This window comes from Ceratotherium simum, chromosome 37, assembly GCF_057802395.1.
Source record: "Ceratotherium simum simum isolate JZ-2026a chromosome 37, ASM5780239v1, whole genome shotgun sequence".
Lineage (NCBI taxonomy): Eukaryota > Metazoa > Chordata > Mammalia > Perissodactyla > Rhinocerotidae > Ceratotherium > Ceratotherium simum.
The window spans coordinates 26178100-26197412 of record NC_141936.1 but is presented as its reverse complement, the minus strand read 5'-3'; the positions used below and the strand labels follow the sequence as shown (position 1 = coordinate 26197412).

The following is a 19313-nucleotide window of genomic DNA, read 5'->3' as shown; positions in this document are numbered from 1 at the left end:
GGTGGTAGCCAGAGAAAAAAGTGGTGTCCAAAGAAAGATTTTAAAGATAGGAGAAATAACAATAACCTATATTCTGATACATCAGAAAGGAAAGAATTGTAAGGCCAAGGTCTTTGAGAAAGTGAGAATTGATGGCATTAGACTCTTAGAAGCATAGACCTGAATCAAAAACACGGAAAGCTCATCTATAATAACAGGACAGAAGACAGCATATAGGGGCGCAGATGACATAAGCATGTAGGTGTGATGGTGGGAGCTTCTATGCCAATATTGATAAACGTACTATAAAAACTGAAAACTTGAAAAGTGCCACATTTCCTTAGCGTATTATCTGCAGGCACTAGACACTCAGATATGTAATCAAAAAATACATTAATACAAGTGAGCGTCTTGTGAGACAATTTGCATAATATCATTTACATTTCTTGTAATATCCACAACAGTGTGACATCCACATCATATGTTTTCACTGAAAAGATCTTCTCTTATATAGCACACGCTTATTTTTCTTAGAATCAAAATGTCTGCAGATTTACTGTATTTAATGTAAATAAACAACATGTGGTAGGCGCTGCCAAAGTGATACCACATAATTTGTCACAGTTCCCAGGCCCATGTTCTAATATGTTAAATTAAAACTAGGTACAAGCTTCCTCTTAATCCTCTTATTTTGTATCTGGATCCAAGAAAACAATAAAAAGTGAGGCAGGATTGGAGCTGTAACTTCAAAGAGAAATTAAATATTTAGCCATGCTGAAGTAAATAAAAATTGAATGAACATCTCCAAATTCTGCTCAGATACTTGTATGTGATAGAATGTGAAGACAGCATGACCGTGAATTCTAGAGCATTCTTCCGCTCATCAGTTCTTCCATTTATATACATTAAAAAAAAACTTAACCAGAGTAAGTAAATTTGCTTCTGTTCTCCATCAGAACCAATGTCTTTCAAATGTTTATGTGCATAGGAATCACCTGGGATCTTATTAAAATGAAGATTCTGCTTCAGTAGGTCTGGAGTGGGGTTTATAATTCTGCCGCTCTACCAAGGTCTCAGGTTATGCCCATTGCTGCAGGTTAGCAGAGCACACTTAAAGTAACAAGGATCTAAACCACAGTGTCTTTTGGCATTTGCATAGAAGTTGAGATCATAAATTAATTTCATGCCTACCTATTTGGATTTCCTTTTAAAAAAATAGAGTTATGTAGAATTTTTAAAAAATATCTTAGTTGATTACAACTATGTATATTCCTAGAAGAGCATATAAATATAAACATACAATTTCAAAACATCCTTAAAATGTAACAGCCTCTCATTAAAAACAAACAAATAAAATTCATAGTAATTCCTCAATGCAACAGGGTTTACTCCTTATTTTATTTACCAGATTATTGCCTGCAGCACAGAGCCTAATTTCACACCAATCCACTCATTAAATAACAAAGTCAAAGGAATGGAGATTGAGTTAAAAATGCAGATATCTATGTTGAATCGGACACTGATCACACTGCAAAGGGAACAAACAAAACAAATAGCATTATTTAAAATTGCAAGCCTGTAAGTGGCAATAAACATTCTGCTATGACTCTGCTGTTCTGTTTGTCCTACACCTGCTCCCACTTGCCGGGTTAGACTGGCTCAATCTGCTCTGCTGTGGGATCACAATCATTTGAATAAACCCCCTCAGGGCAACAACACCCAGGCAGCCAGCGCTTGTCTCAGAAGGGCTCCTGACAGGATTCCCCATGAATTCGTAATTTTGTTTATGTATATCAAAAGCACGGCAGAGGAAAAATACGGCATACTACTGATGGGAAAACTTTCTCACCTGCTTTCATAAAGCAATAATATCTCTCAGAAATATGTGAAAATTCAGGACTGAATAGCGTTTATGTATTAAAAGAGGATAAGGGACATGTCATAAAGGTCCGATTGCAGAAGAACTGTCATTCTAGAGAGTTAGTCCCTATAAACCACCCTCACGGTTTGAGACCCAAATGACAGATTGTGCGGTAAATATTTTGCCATATTTTGTTAGTGAGAGAGATACTCTCTGAGAAACTCTAATTTTATTAGGACATTCAGATGCTATTTAAAAGCCCAGCAAAGTGTAATTCATTCTGCCTTAGATCATTTGATGGTTATAGGTTATATACATCTTAATCCACCTTCACACACACATATCCATATAAATGGACATATATGTCATTTGTTTATGGCATTAAATGGGGTAAAATAAAGAGTTCAATATTTTATAGTAATACTTTATATCAATGACATCCTTCTTAGTGTTTTACATTGCAGTGTACTCACAGAAATCATCGTACCACTAATTACCATCATTATGATGAACAGACATAAAAGTAACGTTTTACTACAATGGCCAAAAAGACCACTCTCCAGAAAATTAAAAATACATATACATACATATGTACACATGAAAGTCAATCATTCTGCTGGGGGTAAAGGAAAGCATCATTCACTTCTTAATTAAGTGGCTAATTCAGCAAATTTTCATTTTCGAACTAATACAACTCCAGTTTTTTCCCATAATATTATGCTAGAAAGGGCACAGTTTATTTAATCTGCCAATTATTTCTAGTGTAAAAATAAGAAATCTAGGGCAAACATATGATAAAATACTTTTTTACTATTAAGACAAAATACACTATCAGCTCTTGGTACAAGAAGTATTTAAGATATTAACTCCTCCAAATCACTGGGTATGTACACATAGAACATTGTGTTTCATTTAATACAGATTGTGTTTATTTTGCTGAAAGAACATTGATTTCTTTCCCATACGTTATCTTATTTGATTCTCGCAACAATCTTCACAAAATAATGAATTAAAAATTGCTTTTTTAACTAGAAATTTCTATTAACATATAAAACATTATTATTTTTGTTTTGCTGAATCAAATAATTTGCCTTATTATCATCGTCATCACTTTATTATTTAAGGAATGCTATCAGTTGCCTCTTATTGGTAGATGGTAGTAAGCTAGGTCAAGAGAAACTAGTTTGATGGTCAGAGACAAAGAAGGATTGTAGGGTGTCAACATGAGAATAATAAAGAGAAGAAAGTTATGTGCATCCCTTTGGAAACCTCTCCCAGAGGTGGAAGGGAGGTGAGTTATTATTAAACATTTATTGAGGACTTACATGTATTAAGCACTATGCTCTATGCTTCATTTAGTTTACCTAATAATGCTCTGAGGTAACTATGTTAGCCTCACGTTGTAGATGAAGACACACACGGGAGGATAAGACAGTAGCCTATCTCTGGGCTAGTGAGTGGCAGAACCAGGACTCCAGTGTGGATCCACATGACTCCAAACCTTAAGCATTTCCCACAAATGGATGAAATGAGTGATCTAATACAGTTAGCAAATTTTCCAGATAAACTCTTGTCAGAGCCTAAACAAATACCACAAAATATTATAATATTTGAGTGTAGAACAAAGGGAATCTGTAGTAACCGGTATTCTAACAACTTAAATACAAGACTTGTGGATTCCAGAAAGATGAAAACAGAAGAATTTTGTTCATAGTTAGCTAAAGATCTGGATGGATGTTTGTTATCCTTTAGATGATGTGGAATCTTAGATAAGTTTAGACTTCTTTCTGACTTTGCTCATAATGTTCCATAATTCTGAAGTAACTGGTGTTCACTTTTTCCCAGTTGAGGCCAAGATTTTTCAATAGTTGATAGAATTCTAACGAACAATCCTTAATAATCAGCAACCCAGATCTTCTATTATTTAGTACTTCTATTATTTAGTATTTAGTTTCTATAGTTTTAGAAATCAAACTTCAACTCCCATTTTCAGGTTCTTCAAAAGGATATATTTCTATATCCCTGAAAGGAACTTTACCCAAGAAATAAAATTTACTAAAACTTCAGTACCATAAGCAGTAAGACCCAGAAAGGGTCTACTTTAGCCACCTTGCTCAAAGTTGCATAAACAATCAATGAATTGTTAGGAATTCACTCTAAATGCGATGTCATGCTTCAAACATAAAATTCAATCTTTTTAATGAAGCAAACAAGCACACTTCTTTGCACTTTGTAATATGTATGTATTATCTGCTGTGGTAATCTATGGAGAAACAAATTAAGTTCCCACTTGTAAAGAGAATCTCATTAAATGCTTGAATATGTGGACGAAATGTGAAGAAACTACGGTCTGGTGGTTAAGGGGCTGGGATTGTCAGTCAATAAAAGTGGTCCCCAATCTGTCACCAACTCAAGTATTTGTCCTTGAGAAAACATCCTCACTGTTCCACTAGCCCTCAATTCATCCTATTAAAAGAAATTAACAAAAATTTCTGGTACTCAGAATGTGCTTGGAAATATTTCAAAACCCCAATGTATGAATTATTACTTGTGTACAAAACTGTTTATACAGATGTTAGCATCAATATAATTAAAAATTATTCTACGTTCCCCATATTAATGTGTTATAATAAGATCACAATTATGTCTCCATAATTAAATCCACATAGTGATTCTTTCCCTACTCTTAGTAACAAAAATATTTCTTTTAAATTTTAAAGATTTTGAATACCACAAGTGTTGGATAATTTTGTATACTATTTGCAAAATAATATTTTTGTTTTACTCTTTTCAAAACCTTCTCATCCAAGACTTCTCTTTAGCGACATTAGCAAAAGCCAAGGAAAAAAATTTAATCTATAAATATCTGTTAAAACACTCAAAATTTGTTTACCTAAACAAAACTGTATCATAGAATTTAACAACAGCAATAACAAAGAATACCACCCGCTGTCTCAGAAAAAATTGAGCATCAAATGATAAATAGCTTACATTTTAGAGGGATAAAAATAAATCTTAATTTATCATCTGAGTTACAGTTTCTGAAGACCTGCATATTCTATATGTGTGTAGGTTATTTAATAACTGGAAAACTATAGTCCCCAATTCCCTGAATGTTTTTTATCTTTACCCTTTAATCATATCACCTTCCCAAAACTTCACAATAGAAGAAATATAGTCCCAAACAATACATAAAACCAAATTGCAGGCCCCAAAATAGCTATTCTGAAATATTATGTCTTTAAAAATATATATAGGTAATAAAAGGTAGGTTAAAAAAAATTTAATTCCAATAAGCCAGGGAAAATACTTGCCATTTTCTCTTCAAAAGTAATTATGTTTGAGTAGAACATTGGGACTATCTAGTTAAAACTGCATAAGTAGTGTAATCTAGTTCAAGAAATGTGTGTCTGGAAATTGTTTAGCTGGTACCCAAATAATGCTACAATCTGCATTTCCAGCATCGTTTTTTTCAGTGCATATGAGACTCATGAATTGGCATATACAATTTTGGTAAATACTAAAAGCTTTTACATCTCCCATTTAACTAATACCTTCTTATGTCTCAAACAATAGTTATCTGAAAGGAAATTCAGAAGGAAAGTCACCAGAAAATCAAGAAGCAAAATAGGACTTGAATTCTACTGATATCTTCACTTTACTGTGAAATGCATTAAAAAAGAAAAGAGGTATTAAGGATGGATGGTAAAATGCCAATTGTAGCAATTAGGAGGTACGTATACGGGTGTTTACTGTAAAATTCTTTCAACTTTTGTGTATATTTGAAAATTTTCTAAATAAAATATCGGAAAATGGAAATTAATGCTCTTTATCAGATCATTAAACTCTACGAAATACATGAAGGTCAATACTATCTTTAGTGTTTGTCATTTACTTTGAACGTGGGATGTTAAAATAACAAACTGAAAAAAGGATTTTAAAAAGCTATTAACCAACACTTCCCCTTTCCACTTCATAAATTATACTTGAAAATCTATTCTCAGACAACTACTTGGAAAGCCAATGGTCCCCTTCCCAGCACACACACACACACACACACACACACACACACACACACACACACTTTTAAGTTGAGAAATTCCAGGTAAAGCCCATTAAATGCTCTGACCCAAGCCTAAGAAAGCAGCACCTGTTTAAACAATGATTTCTGTTTCTGTTGCTGAAAATTAATGAGTCAGCCATGTGAATATATTCATTTGAAAGTAGAAATAAGGACACAAATGCAGATATGTTGCTTTAAAAAGTACTATATATTGTATAGCTGAAGCAAAATAAATCCACTTAAAATGTTTTCATTAAGTAATAATTTAAATATCTAGTGAGTTTCAATTTCTAGTTATGAAAAAATAAACTATGATTTTTAAATTAAGCACCTTTTGTTCAATTGTGAAAAAATTAATAGCATTACTCTGTTAAAGTATTTTTAAATGGTATGATTTAAATCAATGGGAAGAATAACAGAGCAAGAAATCTACTTCTTTTACAGATATATGAAAAAAAAATGTGCCTTATAGAATTTCCACCTTAAAAGAGATGAGAAAACAAAAATTTTACTTGTTTTTAAATGAAACTGTCTGGCAAATGCAGTGTGGGAATGTGGTATGCTAGGGAAAACTAGAAAACTAGGAGACAAAAAGGATGTTTGTAGATCAGGAAACAGGAAACAAAAGAGCAGAGAATTAGAGAAAACTAAAGATAGGCTTAATTTGGTCCCGCTGTTTGAAATTAGTGAGGTTTCATACCTGAAGGACTATAGATTATTTGAGTTAGTAAAATGTTATGATAAAAGTTTGTCAAAGTTTTTTACAAATTCATGCAGGACAGAAATTCATTCTGTATCATTAGCCTACTTCAACACATTCATAACGCCATCAACAGTGTGGTAAATAACGGTGACGGGGATTACAAGTAGGCTCTCTATTTTAAATGTTTATTTAACGGCTTCAAGTGGTTATTTGAAGAAAAGGGTGACAGAGAAATGGGAAATTATGATTTTGGAAGAAATAAAAGTTGGGAATTAAAGCTTAGATATGGATATGAGTGGATATGAGTAAATTCCAAGTATATGTAATGAAAATTAAAGTGGACTCAGTTTGGACCCAGAATGAGAAATTCTGGGTTCTAAGCCTGACTTGGCCTTGGACAAAGCACATCTCTGCTCTGAAGCTACTGCCATCTCTGCAAAACAGTTGTTCTGTCTGAACGTTTGAACGTTCTCAAGGAGCCTTTCTGCATGGAGAATTTCAGGTTTCAACGGCATCGAAATACCTGGGACACTTTTAATTTATGACCAAGATGCTGCTTGACTATATAGAGATTATATAAAGGAATATATTTGATTATACGATTAAATGGAAAAAATAAAGGACAGGATTTCAAATGGAGAGGAAATGAGGTATTCCCAATGGGTTAAAATCCAGATGATAATGAGTAATTTATGAAGATCACTCCTAGGTAGGATCGAGTAAAAAAAAAAGTTTGAACAGAAAGATAAGGACAAAAAAGTCAATATCGATGTCATCTCTGTATGTCTGAAAAAATCAATCTATAAAAAAATCAGGATTATTTTTCATGAAAGAAGTTAAAATACTGTCCAATAATTCTAGTCAAAGACTAGCCAAGGAAAGGAGAGATAAGAGAGAGAGGCAAAGGCAATCCACATATGATGACTGAATTTGTGCAGGATGAACAGTTGTTCAGTGTTCAGATGTTTTAATGACTTAGAGAAGCTAAGAAGTGTAGTAATATAAAGCACAGCTTCATAAGATCCTGGTGTTTTACTCTTATTTTGCAAGAGACAAAATTATCAAAAAACTCTTGTAGGGCCAGCCCAGTGGCTTAGCGGTTAAGTGCGCGCGCTCCGCTGCTGGCAGCCCCGGTTCGGATCCCGGCGCGCACCAACACACCGCTTCTCCAGCCATGCTGAGGCCGTGTCCCACATACAGCAACTAGAAGGATGTGCAGCTGTGACATACAACTATCTACTGGAGCTTTGGGGGAAAAAATAGATAAATAAAATTATAAAAATAAAAAACCAAAAAACTCTTGTATTTTGTAAGTGGGATTGCTGTTTGGTTGTAAAGTAGAAGAAAAGATAAAAGCAGAAATGGATTCTGTTTCTGTGAGGTTTGAAGCTTATAAAATGTGAAGCTTATAAAAATTCTTCAAGAAAAAGAATATAAAATTAAATTTACAAAATGAGGTACAAATGTAAATATTTTTAAAGATGATGTAAATCACATTGAATCACTTATTTTTATAAATCTGACAAATATCGAAAACATATTTTCTACAAGAAATAGTATAACATCTTTAATTATTGACTGGTACAACTCTATAATATATTTTATTTTTTGGCTATATACTCTGATCACCTCTTCATATGACAAGAATTTTGCAAAATCATTTTCTAGAGAGAATATAAAGGGATAATTCAGATTTTCCTTTCTCAAGTACATAGTTTTTATAAGATTTTTTTCAACTTTACAACCTACTATTGGTAATGCCATGTAAATTGTTAGAACTGCTGTCAAACTTGGGAAAACATATATCAAGCTTTTTTCCATATGAGCTGTATGATTCAGAATTTTCCACAGACTAGCTTCTGGCTCCACAAATCTCAAGTCTTGTTTCTCATCCACTAACCACATACATCCATAGCCAGGCACCATCAAACATACGAATAACCCTCTATTGCCTTTGGCCTTTGTATTAAGAAAGGAAGTGTTACGGAGGGAAAACCAGATTGGAAAGTGAGGGCAATGTTAACTAATTGTGGTTAAAAAATCTTTCTATTGCAAATTTTAAAAAATCATATGATTATGTAAACCCATTACTAGGGTCCCTCCTCAGGCTTTGAAAGAAACTAGCCTGAACAGTTCAGTCTCACAATCAACCTGCCTCTGAACACAAGTAGCTTTAGGTAGGATAAGAATTAGCAAGAGTAAAGAACAAATTCATTTTAGACCCATATACGGGTAAGTGTGAAGAGCAGTATGATGTTGGATCCACAGAATCATATATTGTGGCATTGTCTCTATTTTCTTTCCTGTAACTCTGTGGAACACAAATAACAGAAAGGAGAATAGGTCAGTCATTACTTATATCTAAAAGTATGTCTGAGACTGAATATTCTCATCAAACAAGAAATAAACGAATACTCCAGGAATCTCTTGGTTAATCATGCCTATTTACAATTACTATCTATAGTGGGTTGAATAGTGTCCCATTCAAATTCATGTGAGCTTGTTTGGAATAAGGTTTTTTGTAGATTTTTATTAAGGTAAGGATCAAGATAAGACCATAATGAATTAGAAAGGGCCCTAAATCCAGTGAAAGTGTCATTATAAGAAAGAAAAAAGGAGAAGATGCAGAGACATAGACAAGAAGGCGATGTGAAGACAGAGGCAGAGATTGGAGTGATGAGTCTATAAGCCAAATAATGCCAAGGACTGCCAGCAAGCACCAGAAACTAGGAGAAACATGGGGCAATATCTACCTGAGAGCTTGCAGAAGGAACAACCCTGCCAACACCTTGATTCAGCACCTCTAGCCTCCAGAGCTAAGAGAATAAATTCCTGTTGTTTTAAGGCACACAGTTTGTGGTAATTTGTTATGGCAGCACTGGGAAACTAATATACTATGTCTACATAGAAACATCTCCAATGGTTACCATGACAGCGGATTTGTGAATTGTATGTTTATATGCATGCCTAAAGACACATGGAATAAAGGGGTTCCTCTCAGGAGATAGCAAAAACATTTTCAAAGAGGAAAATGTGTCATGCCCTAAACTGTGTTTCTGCAGTCTCCCTAAAGCTAAGAGAATGTTAAATGTTCAAGCAACTGAGATAGCAAAAAGGAAAATAACTGATGTATTATTTCTGGGAAAAGCTAACAATTCTGTAAAGTTCTTTTTCTATGAGCAATACAATAAAAACATTATAATAGAATCTTATGCTTAATTTGATATTATTTTCTAATTTTCAAAATCTTTAAAGGTCCTATAATAAATAAGTTCCAAAGACCATGTTAACTGTCTGTCCTGGGGAGAGAAACCAATACAAATAATACTTGACCACTAGAACCACCTCTCCATCTTTTTTTCCCCCTTAATTATATTCTTTCACATTTTCTGTTTTTAGTTTGCATTTCAAGATTTTAACAGTATCTTAATAATCATTTCTGAGATGTCACTGTAATTCTTAGACCTTTTGATTGGTTAATAAGTATCAATGGTTTGTCTGCTCTGCTAAATGTTAAGGTCCTAGAGTACAATGGTCACGTTCTCTGCAACTTTTTCTTTGCTCACAATGCACTGAATATCTCTTTGATATATTTTAGATGCCTATACCTAGAGGTGAATTTCTTACACCAATAATTATGTTGACATCTCTACAGAAAGGCACTCAGTTTCAGAATTCTTTCAACTGCTAAGAGCGATCCATTTGAAAATATTTCCATTCATGTTAACTCGAAATTAAATCCAAACGCAATCTGTTTATATAGGGTTCTATAGCTGTGCTGATGGCTTTCCTTTCATCAAGGAAAAGCTCTAGTTGGTCATATTTAACTGTGCTGGTGGAAGGCCAGGGAAAAGCTCTTCATTAACATATATTCAGTAATTACCAAAGGCACATAGACACGTCTCATTTCTACCCTGCCATTATGCTCACTGGCCTGGAAAATGGGATTGGGCCAAGTGGAACCGTCCCAAGCACATGCCCCGTATATTCCTGGAAGGAGACTCGCACAGTGCGCTCTTCAGACAGAAGTCTGTGTACCTTAGCAACTCGCCCATGGCCAGTTTACAGAGTCCCCAGTCAAAATGATCAAGACAGGTTTATCATGGTGCATTTTCATTCTGCTTTAAAATATCATAACGATATTACGGATGTTATTTCGACAAAAGAATGCTTTTAAATGATTAAACCCATAGATATTATGAAATAGGAATTAACTCTCTCATGTTACATTTTATGCATTAATTTGAGATTAAAAAATAACTCAGAGAGTATGTATAGAAACTTTTCACACTCAAATCTTTAGTCTGTTGAATACAAATAGGCAACAGAAAAGCAGCCTCAGTAAATCACGATGTGAATGAACAATAAAGAGGTGTCTGCAGGCTCATTATAAACGCTTTGTCTCAAATAAACAAACTCTGGGTGGCTTCTGGTGGTCATGTTCCCTTCATCAAGTTTCCACTTAGTGAGGGTAGCAGAAGTGGATCTGGATGATTGTTAGCGTCTCCTATTGGCTCTATGCCTCCCCTAAGTACCCCCTGGGAAGGCTCCATGCACTTTGATTCTAGCACACCGCAGAAGAGGCACAAGGATAAATATGTGCTATCACTTGTTCATTCTGTCAACACATATTCAGAGCTCAGGACAATTCATTTCGTTCAGGAAAACAACGACCAATAGTACCAAGACCCTACCCCTGAGAAGCTCACAGTCTAGAGGACAAGACCCAATATATATTATACGTATTTTCCATGGGTCTCAGCGCCACAATATATTTATATACAGGTCATCATGGGATCATGGTAGAGATGGACAAAAGAAAGAGCCAATCATTTTAAGCTGTCTGACATGTCACAGAAGTTGTCATCAAGGAGGTGAATTATGATACATGTATAGATATCTCATACGATATATCTAATTCACAATTTTAAAATGTTGCTTTTTGGAGAAGTCAAGAGGCGGCGTAGGCAGACTCTGAACTCCCCTCCTCCCGTGGACACAGCCAATTTACAACTACTCGTGGAAAAAGTACCCCTGAGACAGAACTGAAAACTGGATAAGAGGAACTCCTGCAACAAAGGACTATTCTAATTGAGGTGGAAGAGGCAGAGACTCCCTTCTGGAGAGGAAAAACGCCGCCTTCACAAGCCGCCAGCTTCACGGCCGCCGGGAGCAGCTCACAGGTACGCAGCCTCCCTGGAGGCGCGGGGTCCTGAGCCGGGGAGCGCCCCCGCTGTGGGCATTTTGTGGACCCAGCACATTCGAGATGAGTGGCATAATATCTGACTTTGCCTGCTAATAAAACATTGGGGAGTACCCCCAGAAGCTGGTTCACAAAGAAATTAAAACCGGCTCTTACAGGGCCCACACGCAAACTCACCCGTTTCAGAAAGCAACCTAAAATCACCAGAATGAAAGGTGCACAGTGCTTTGGTGAAAAGAGACTCACCTGATAGGCCCTGAGTGCACCTCAGTGAGAGGTGAGACCTCTCCAGGGACTGGGAGTTGGTGGCTGCCATTGTTGTGGCCTGGTGTGGGTGTGCTGACACAGACACCATTGGAGTTCTCCCTGAGGCCTGCTAGCCCAAGACTGCCCCACCCACTAGAGCACCGATTTAATCCAGCTCAGCCAGGGCAGGCAGCCCACCCTAGAGACTGGCCCCACCCAACAACAAGCCCTCAGGCAACTTGTAGGCCTGCATAGATTGGTGACTGGATTCTCTGCAGCCTGGCAACTGAGCCCACTTCAGTGGGGCAGGGCATGCACAAGGAGCAGATGGAGAGTGTGGGGCAGTGGTGGAGTGTGTGGGGCTCCCGCCGTGGAGAGACTGGGTCCACCTCAGGAGGTCGGGGATGCACACGGGGCAGGATGGTGTTGACTGTGTGTGTGGACCTGTGGGAGGCAGTGCTTGTCAGCTGCAGAAGACTTGTGTTTCTCAAAGACCCACGTAGGGGGTTTGTCCCACCTTCCAAAGCCTGAAACAATTGGGTGCTCCTGTGCCTGAAGCCAGCCCCACCCAGCTGCAATCCTCAGAGAGCTGACAAGAGACCTAAACGCTGGAGGTTGATAGTAATTGTAAACCCCTGAGCCTAACCACCTGCCACACAGGGGGTCTACTCACTTAAAAGAAATACTGCAACACAAATGTGGTATTAGAACTTGCAGCCAACTGTGCTGGGGCTCCCCACATCTGATAAAGAGACTGAAGGGCCCACAACAACTACAAGCAGCTGAGCATTACAACAGCTGGCCAGGAGCATAACTCGGCATCGCTGAGTGCCTACATGCAGAGCAAACAGGGCACAACAGAGGGCACACGTAGCCCACATAGGAGTCACCCCTGGAACATTGAGAACTGAGGGAAGCACATGGCAGACCTCCTAAGCCTTACATACATAAGCCTAAGACTTACATAAGGTCACCTATCCAAGAATAGGAGACATAGCTGACCTAACTAATACGTAGACACAAGCACAGGGAAACAGGCAAAATGGGGAGGCAAAGGAATACATTCCAAGCAAGGGAACAGGACAAAACCCCAGAAAAGGAACTAAGTGAAACAGAAATGAGCAACCTACCTGACAGAGAGTTCAAACTAAGAGGGTTAAGGATGCTCACTGATCTGGGGAGAAGACGAACTCAGTGAGAATGCCAACTAAGAAATGGAAGATATAAAAAAGAACCAATCAGAAATGAAGAATACAATACTGGAAATGAAAAATTCACTAGAGGGACTCAAAAGCAGAGTAGAGGATACAGAAGAACGGATCTGCGAGCTGGACAAAAGACTAGAAGAAATTACCCAAGCTGAACAGGTAAAAGAGAAAAGAATTAAAAAGAGTGAGGACAGTCTAAGGGACCTCTGAGACAACATCAAGCACACTAACATCCGTGTTATATGTGTCCCGGAAGGAGAAGAGTGAGACAAAGGGGCAGAGAATCTATTTCAAGAAATAATAGCTGAAAACTTCCCTAACCTAAGGAAGGAAGCAGACATCCAGGTACAGGAAGCACAGAGAGCCCCAAACAAGATAAACCCAAAGAGGCCCACACCAAGACACATCATAATCAAAATGTCCAGAATTAAAGATAAAGAGAGAATCCTAAAAGCCGCAAGAGAATGTCAAGTTACATACAAAGGAAACCCCATAAGGCTATCAGCTGACTTCTCAGCAGAAACTTTACAGGCTAGAAGAGAGTGGCACGATATATTTAAAGTGCTAAAAGGAAAAAACTTACAGCCAGGAATACTCTACCCAGCAAGGTTATCATTCAAAATGGAAGGAGAGATCAAAAATTTCCCAGACAAGCAAAAATTAAAGGAGTTTGTCACCAAGAAACCAGTGCTACAAGAAATGTTAAAGGGACTGATTTAAGGGGAAAAGAGAAGACCACAAATAGGAAAAATGATCTCTTTCCATGATAAGAGGGTAATGGATACAAATGCACCAAAAAGAGGTTAGATATGATATCAAAAACATAAAAGGAGGGAGGAGGGGAGTTAAAGAGTAGAGCTTTCAGACAGAGGTCAAACTAAAGAGACCATCAATTCTGTATAGAAGGAGAAAGGAAGAGAGGGACTACTAAAACACTGAGAAAAAAAAAGTTAAAAAATGGCAGTAAGTACATACTTATCAGTAGCTACTTTAAATGTCAATGGACTAAATGCTCCAATTAAAAGGCATAGGGTGGCTGATTGGATAAAACAACAAGACCCATATATATGCTGCATACAAGAGACACACTTCAGACCTAAAGACACTCACAAACTGAAAGTGAAGGGATGGAAAAAGATACTTCACGCAAATGGCAATGAAAAGAAAGCTGTGGTAGCAGTACTCATCTCAGACAAAATAGACTTTAAAACAAAAACTGTAAAAAGAGACAAAGAAGGGCATTACATAATGATCAAGGGAACAATCCAACAAGAGGATAAAACACTTGTAAATATCTACGCACCCAACGTAGGTGCACCTAAATATATAAAGCAATTATTAACAGACATAAAAAGAGAAACAGACAGTAACACAATAATAGTAGGGGACTTTAACACTCCACTTACACCAACGGATAGATCATCTAAACAGAAGATCAATAAGGAAACATTGGCCTTAAATGACACACGAGAACAGATGTACCTAATAGATAAACATAGAGCATTCCATCCAAAAACCAAAGAATACACATTCTTTTCAAATGCACATGGAACATTCTCCAGGATTGATCACATATTAGGCCACAAAACAAGTCTCCATAAATTTAAGGAGATTGAAATAATACTAAGCATCTTTTCTGACCACAACGGTATGAAACTAGAAATCAACTATAGGAAGAAAATCAGAAAAGCCACAAATATGTGGAGATTAAACAAAATGCTACTGAACAATGACTGGGTCAACGAAGATATCAAAGGAGAAATCAAAAAATACCTGGAGACAAATGAAAATGAAAATACGACATGCCAGAATTTATGGGATACAGCAAAAGTGGTTCTAAGAGGGAAGTTTATAGCAATACAGGCCTATCTCAACAAACAAGAAAAATCTCAAATAAACAATCTAACAATGCACCTAAAGGAACTGGAAAAAGAAGAACAAACAAAGCCCCAAATCAGTAGAAGAAGGGAAATAATAAAAATCAGAGCAGAAATAAATGAAAGAGAGACCAAAAAAAAATAGAAAAAAGTAAAAAAACCAAGAGTTGGTTCTTTGAAAAGATCAACAAAATTGACAAGCCTTTAGCTAGACTCACCAAGAAAAAAAGAGAGAAGGCACAAATAAATAAAATCAGAAATGAAAGAGGAGAAATTACAACAGACACCTCAGAAATACAAAAGATTGTAAGAGAATACTATGAAAAGCTATATGCCAACCAATTCAACAATCTGGAAGAAATGGATAAATTCTTAGAATCATACAACTTTCCAAAAGTGGATCAAGAAGATGTAGAGAATTTGAATAGACCAATCACCAGTAAGGAGATCGAAACAGTAATCAAGAACTTCCCCAAAAATAAAAGTCTAGGACCACACGGCTTCCCTGGTGAATTCTACCAAACATTCAAAGAAGACTTAATACCTATCCTTCTCAAACTCTTCCAAAAAATTGAGGAGGGGAGCAAGATCCCTAACTCATTCTACAAAGCTGACATTACCCTGATACCAAAACCAGACATGAACAAACAAAAAAAGAAAATTACAGGCCAATATCAGTGATGAACATCGATGCAGAAATCCTCAACAAAATACTAACAAATTGCACACAACAATACGTTAAAAAGATTATACACCATGATCAACTGGGATTTATTTGAGGTATGCAAGGATGGTTCAACATTTGCAAATCAATCAACGTAATACACCACATTAATAAAATGAAGAATAAAAATCACATGATCATCTCAATAGATGCAGAGAAAGCATTTGACAAGATACAGCATCCATTTATGATAAAAACTCTGAAGAAAATGGGTATAGAAGGAAAGTACCTCAACAGAATAAAGGCCATATATGACAAACCCACAGCTAATATCATCCTCAATGGTGACAAACTGAAATCTATGCCTCTAAGAACAGGAACCAGACAAGGATGCCCACTGTCACCACTCCTATTTAACATAGTACTGGAAGTTCTAGCCAGAGTAATCAGGCAAGAGATAGAAATAAAAGTGATCCAAATTGGAAAGTAAGAAGTGAAACTGTCACTATTTGCAGATGACATGATTTTATGTATAGAAAACCCTAAAGAATCCACCAGAAAACATTTAGAAGTAATAAACAAATACAGTAAAGTTGCAGGATACAAAATCAACATACAAAAATCAGTTGCATTTCTATATACTAACAACAAAGTAGCAGAAAGAGAAATTAAGAATACCATCCCATTTACAATTGCAACAAAAAGAATAAAATACCTAGGAATAAACTTAACCAAAGAGGTGAAAGATTTCTACACCAAAAACTATAAAACATTGCTGAAAGAAATTGAAGAAGACACAAAGAAATGGAAAGATATTCCGTGCTCTTGGATTGGAAGAATTAACATAGTTAAGATGTCCATACTCCCTAAAGCAATCTACAGATTCAATGCAATCCCTTTCAAAGTTCCAACAACACTTTTCACAGAAATCGAACAAAGAATCCTAAAATTTATGTGGAACAACAAAAGACCCCTAATAGGTAAAGGAATCCTGAGTAAAAAGAATAAAGCTGGAGGTATCACACTCCCTGATTTCAAAATATACTACAAAGCTATAGTAACCAAAACAGCATGGTACTGGCACAAAAACAGACACACAGATCAATGGAATAGAATCGAAAGCCCAGAAATAAACCCACACATCTATGGACAGCTAATGTTTGACAAAGGAGCCAAGAACATACAATGGAGAAAAGAAAGTTTGTTCAACAAATGGTGTTGGGAAAACTGGATAGCCATATGCAAAAAAATGAAAGTAGACCCTTACCTTACACCATACACAAAAATTAACTCAAAATGGATTAAAGACTTGAATGTAAGTCCTGAAACTTTGAAACTTCTAGAAGAAAACATAGGCAGTACGCTATTTGACATCGATCTTAGCAACATATTTTCAAGCACCGTGTCTGACCCGGCAAGAGAAACAATAGAAAAAATAAACAAATAGGACTACATGAAACTAAAAAGCTTCTGCACCGCAAAGGAAACCATCAAAACGAAAAGACAACCTAACAATTTGGAGAAGACATTTGCAAACCATACATCTGATAGGGGTTAATCTCCAAAATATATAAAGACCTCATGCATCTCAACAACAAAAAAACTACCAACCCAATTAAAAAGTGGGCAAAAGACCTGAACAGACATTTCTCCAAAGAAGATATACAGATGGCCAACAGACAGATGAAAAGATGTCCAAAATCATTAACTATCAGGGAAATGCAAATTAAAACTACAATGAAATATCACCTCATGTCCATCAGAATGGCTATAATTAACAAGACAGGAAACAACAACATGTGTTGGAGAGGATGTGGAGAGAAGGGAACTCTCATACACTGCTGGTGGGAGTGCAAACTGGTGCAGCTACTATGGAAAACAGTACGGAGATTCCTCAAAACATCAAGGATAGAACTACCATATGATCCAGCTATTCCACTGCTGGGTATTTATCCAAAGAACTTGAAAACACCAATGCGTAAAGATACATGCACCCCTGTGTTCATAGCAACGTTATTTACAATAGCCCAGATTTGGAAGCAACCTAAGTGCCCATCAAGGGACGAATGGATAAAGAAGACGTGGTATATATACACAATGGAATACTACTCAGCCATAAGAAACGATGAAATCCAGCCATTTGTGACAACATGGATTGACATTGAGGGTATTAAGCAAAGTGAAATAAGTCAGAGGGAGAAGGTCAAATACCATGAGACGTCCTTCATTAAGTAGTAGATAATAACAACAATAAACAAACACATAGTGACAGAGATTGGATTGGTGGTTACCAGAGGGGAAGGGGGGAGGGAGGAGGGCGAAAGGGATAATTCGGCACATGTGTGTGGTGATGGGTTGTAATTAGTATTTGGGTGGTGAACATGATATAATCTATGCAGAAATAGAAGTATAATGATGTACACCTGAAATTTATACAATGTTATAAACCAATGTTACTGCAATAAACAAACAAACAAAAATGTTGCTTTCCATAATAATAAAAATAATAATATGCAAGTTAATAGGCACAAACCTGAGGTCAACATCATTTTTAAGATAATTTCACTAGAAAAATGCTTGTGACAGAACAGTATAACATATTCACATATATTTTTGGTAAATAGATTTAGGAAGGGCTTTTACTATATTTCAGAGTACAGATATATGCATTGAAACATGGCTTCCCCTTGCCCTCTCATTCTAACTACCAGGATATAACAAGACATAGGAGGTGATTTCAGCATGTCCATATTTAGGAAAGACATTGGGGCAGGGATTCAGGCCTTACCGTGTCTTGCGCTAGTCTTGATGATCAAGCAAGGCATTTCCCACTACCTGTGTTAGTCAAAAGAACTCTGTGTTGAAAGCTCAACCCAATGTTCTTGTATAACGAAAATGTTCTGATGTCGTTCCAAGTAGAGGATTCCATCACAAGAGTTAGCTATTTGAAACATTTTCCCTCTCATACTGGTTTTGTATTAAAAAAAGACTGACTTATTTTTGGCTTTCTCTTCCATATCAGTTTAATAATGCATTTCCATATTCTCGGTTTAAAATTATTTTGCATATCAATTGTGAATACAGATCTACAACTGTAATCACTTTTCTACTATGAAGACAAATATCATGTGATACGTAAATAAATTAATCAATATAAATCTTAGACAAGGATTCTAAACAAAGTAATCTGAGTTAGTATCAATTATTGAATTTTTTCTAGATTTAATTTAATAGTAGTAAAACAGAGAATGCCTGTACTAAGGAATACATTTATGGGTCCTATCCTAAGCAGCTTACTTGCCAGGTAGAGTAAGAGAGAAGTGGAGTCTATCTCATTGTCTTTGGGGTCTCTAACGTTTCTTTAAATATAATTATATATTTCAGTTCCTCTCTTCATTGCTCAAAAATGACTTCATCCTCTGAGTCCCACTCAGCATAAAAACTATAATGAGTAGATCCCCAAACTTATTAATACAACTTAAAAGACAGGAAAGGAAGACTGGAAACTA

General features: G+C 36.3%; 1 protein-coding gene across 2 annotated transcripts in view; it reads right to left on the bottom strand.

Moving 5' to 3' along the window:
• The window catches only part of ERBB4 (erb-b2 receptor tyrosine kinase 4), a 1114653-nt gene that overhangs the window by 821387 nt on the left and 273953 nt on the right, over positions 1–19313 (bottom strand). Inside the window, exon 1 of one of the 2 annotated variants that reach the window (XM_087424879.1) lies at positions 12056–12184. The exons of the other annotated variant lie outside the window; for it this stretch is intronic. Within the exon in view, the coding sequence (XP_087281005.1) occupies positions 12056–12164 (109 nt within the window). The 5' untranslated portion in view covers positions 12165–12184. Of the gene's footprint in view, positions 1–12055; positions 12185–19313 lie in introns of those variants that run through there. 2 annotated transcript variants of the gene reach the window in all.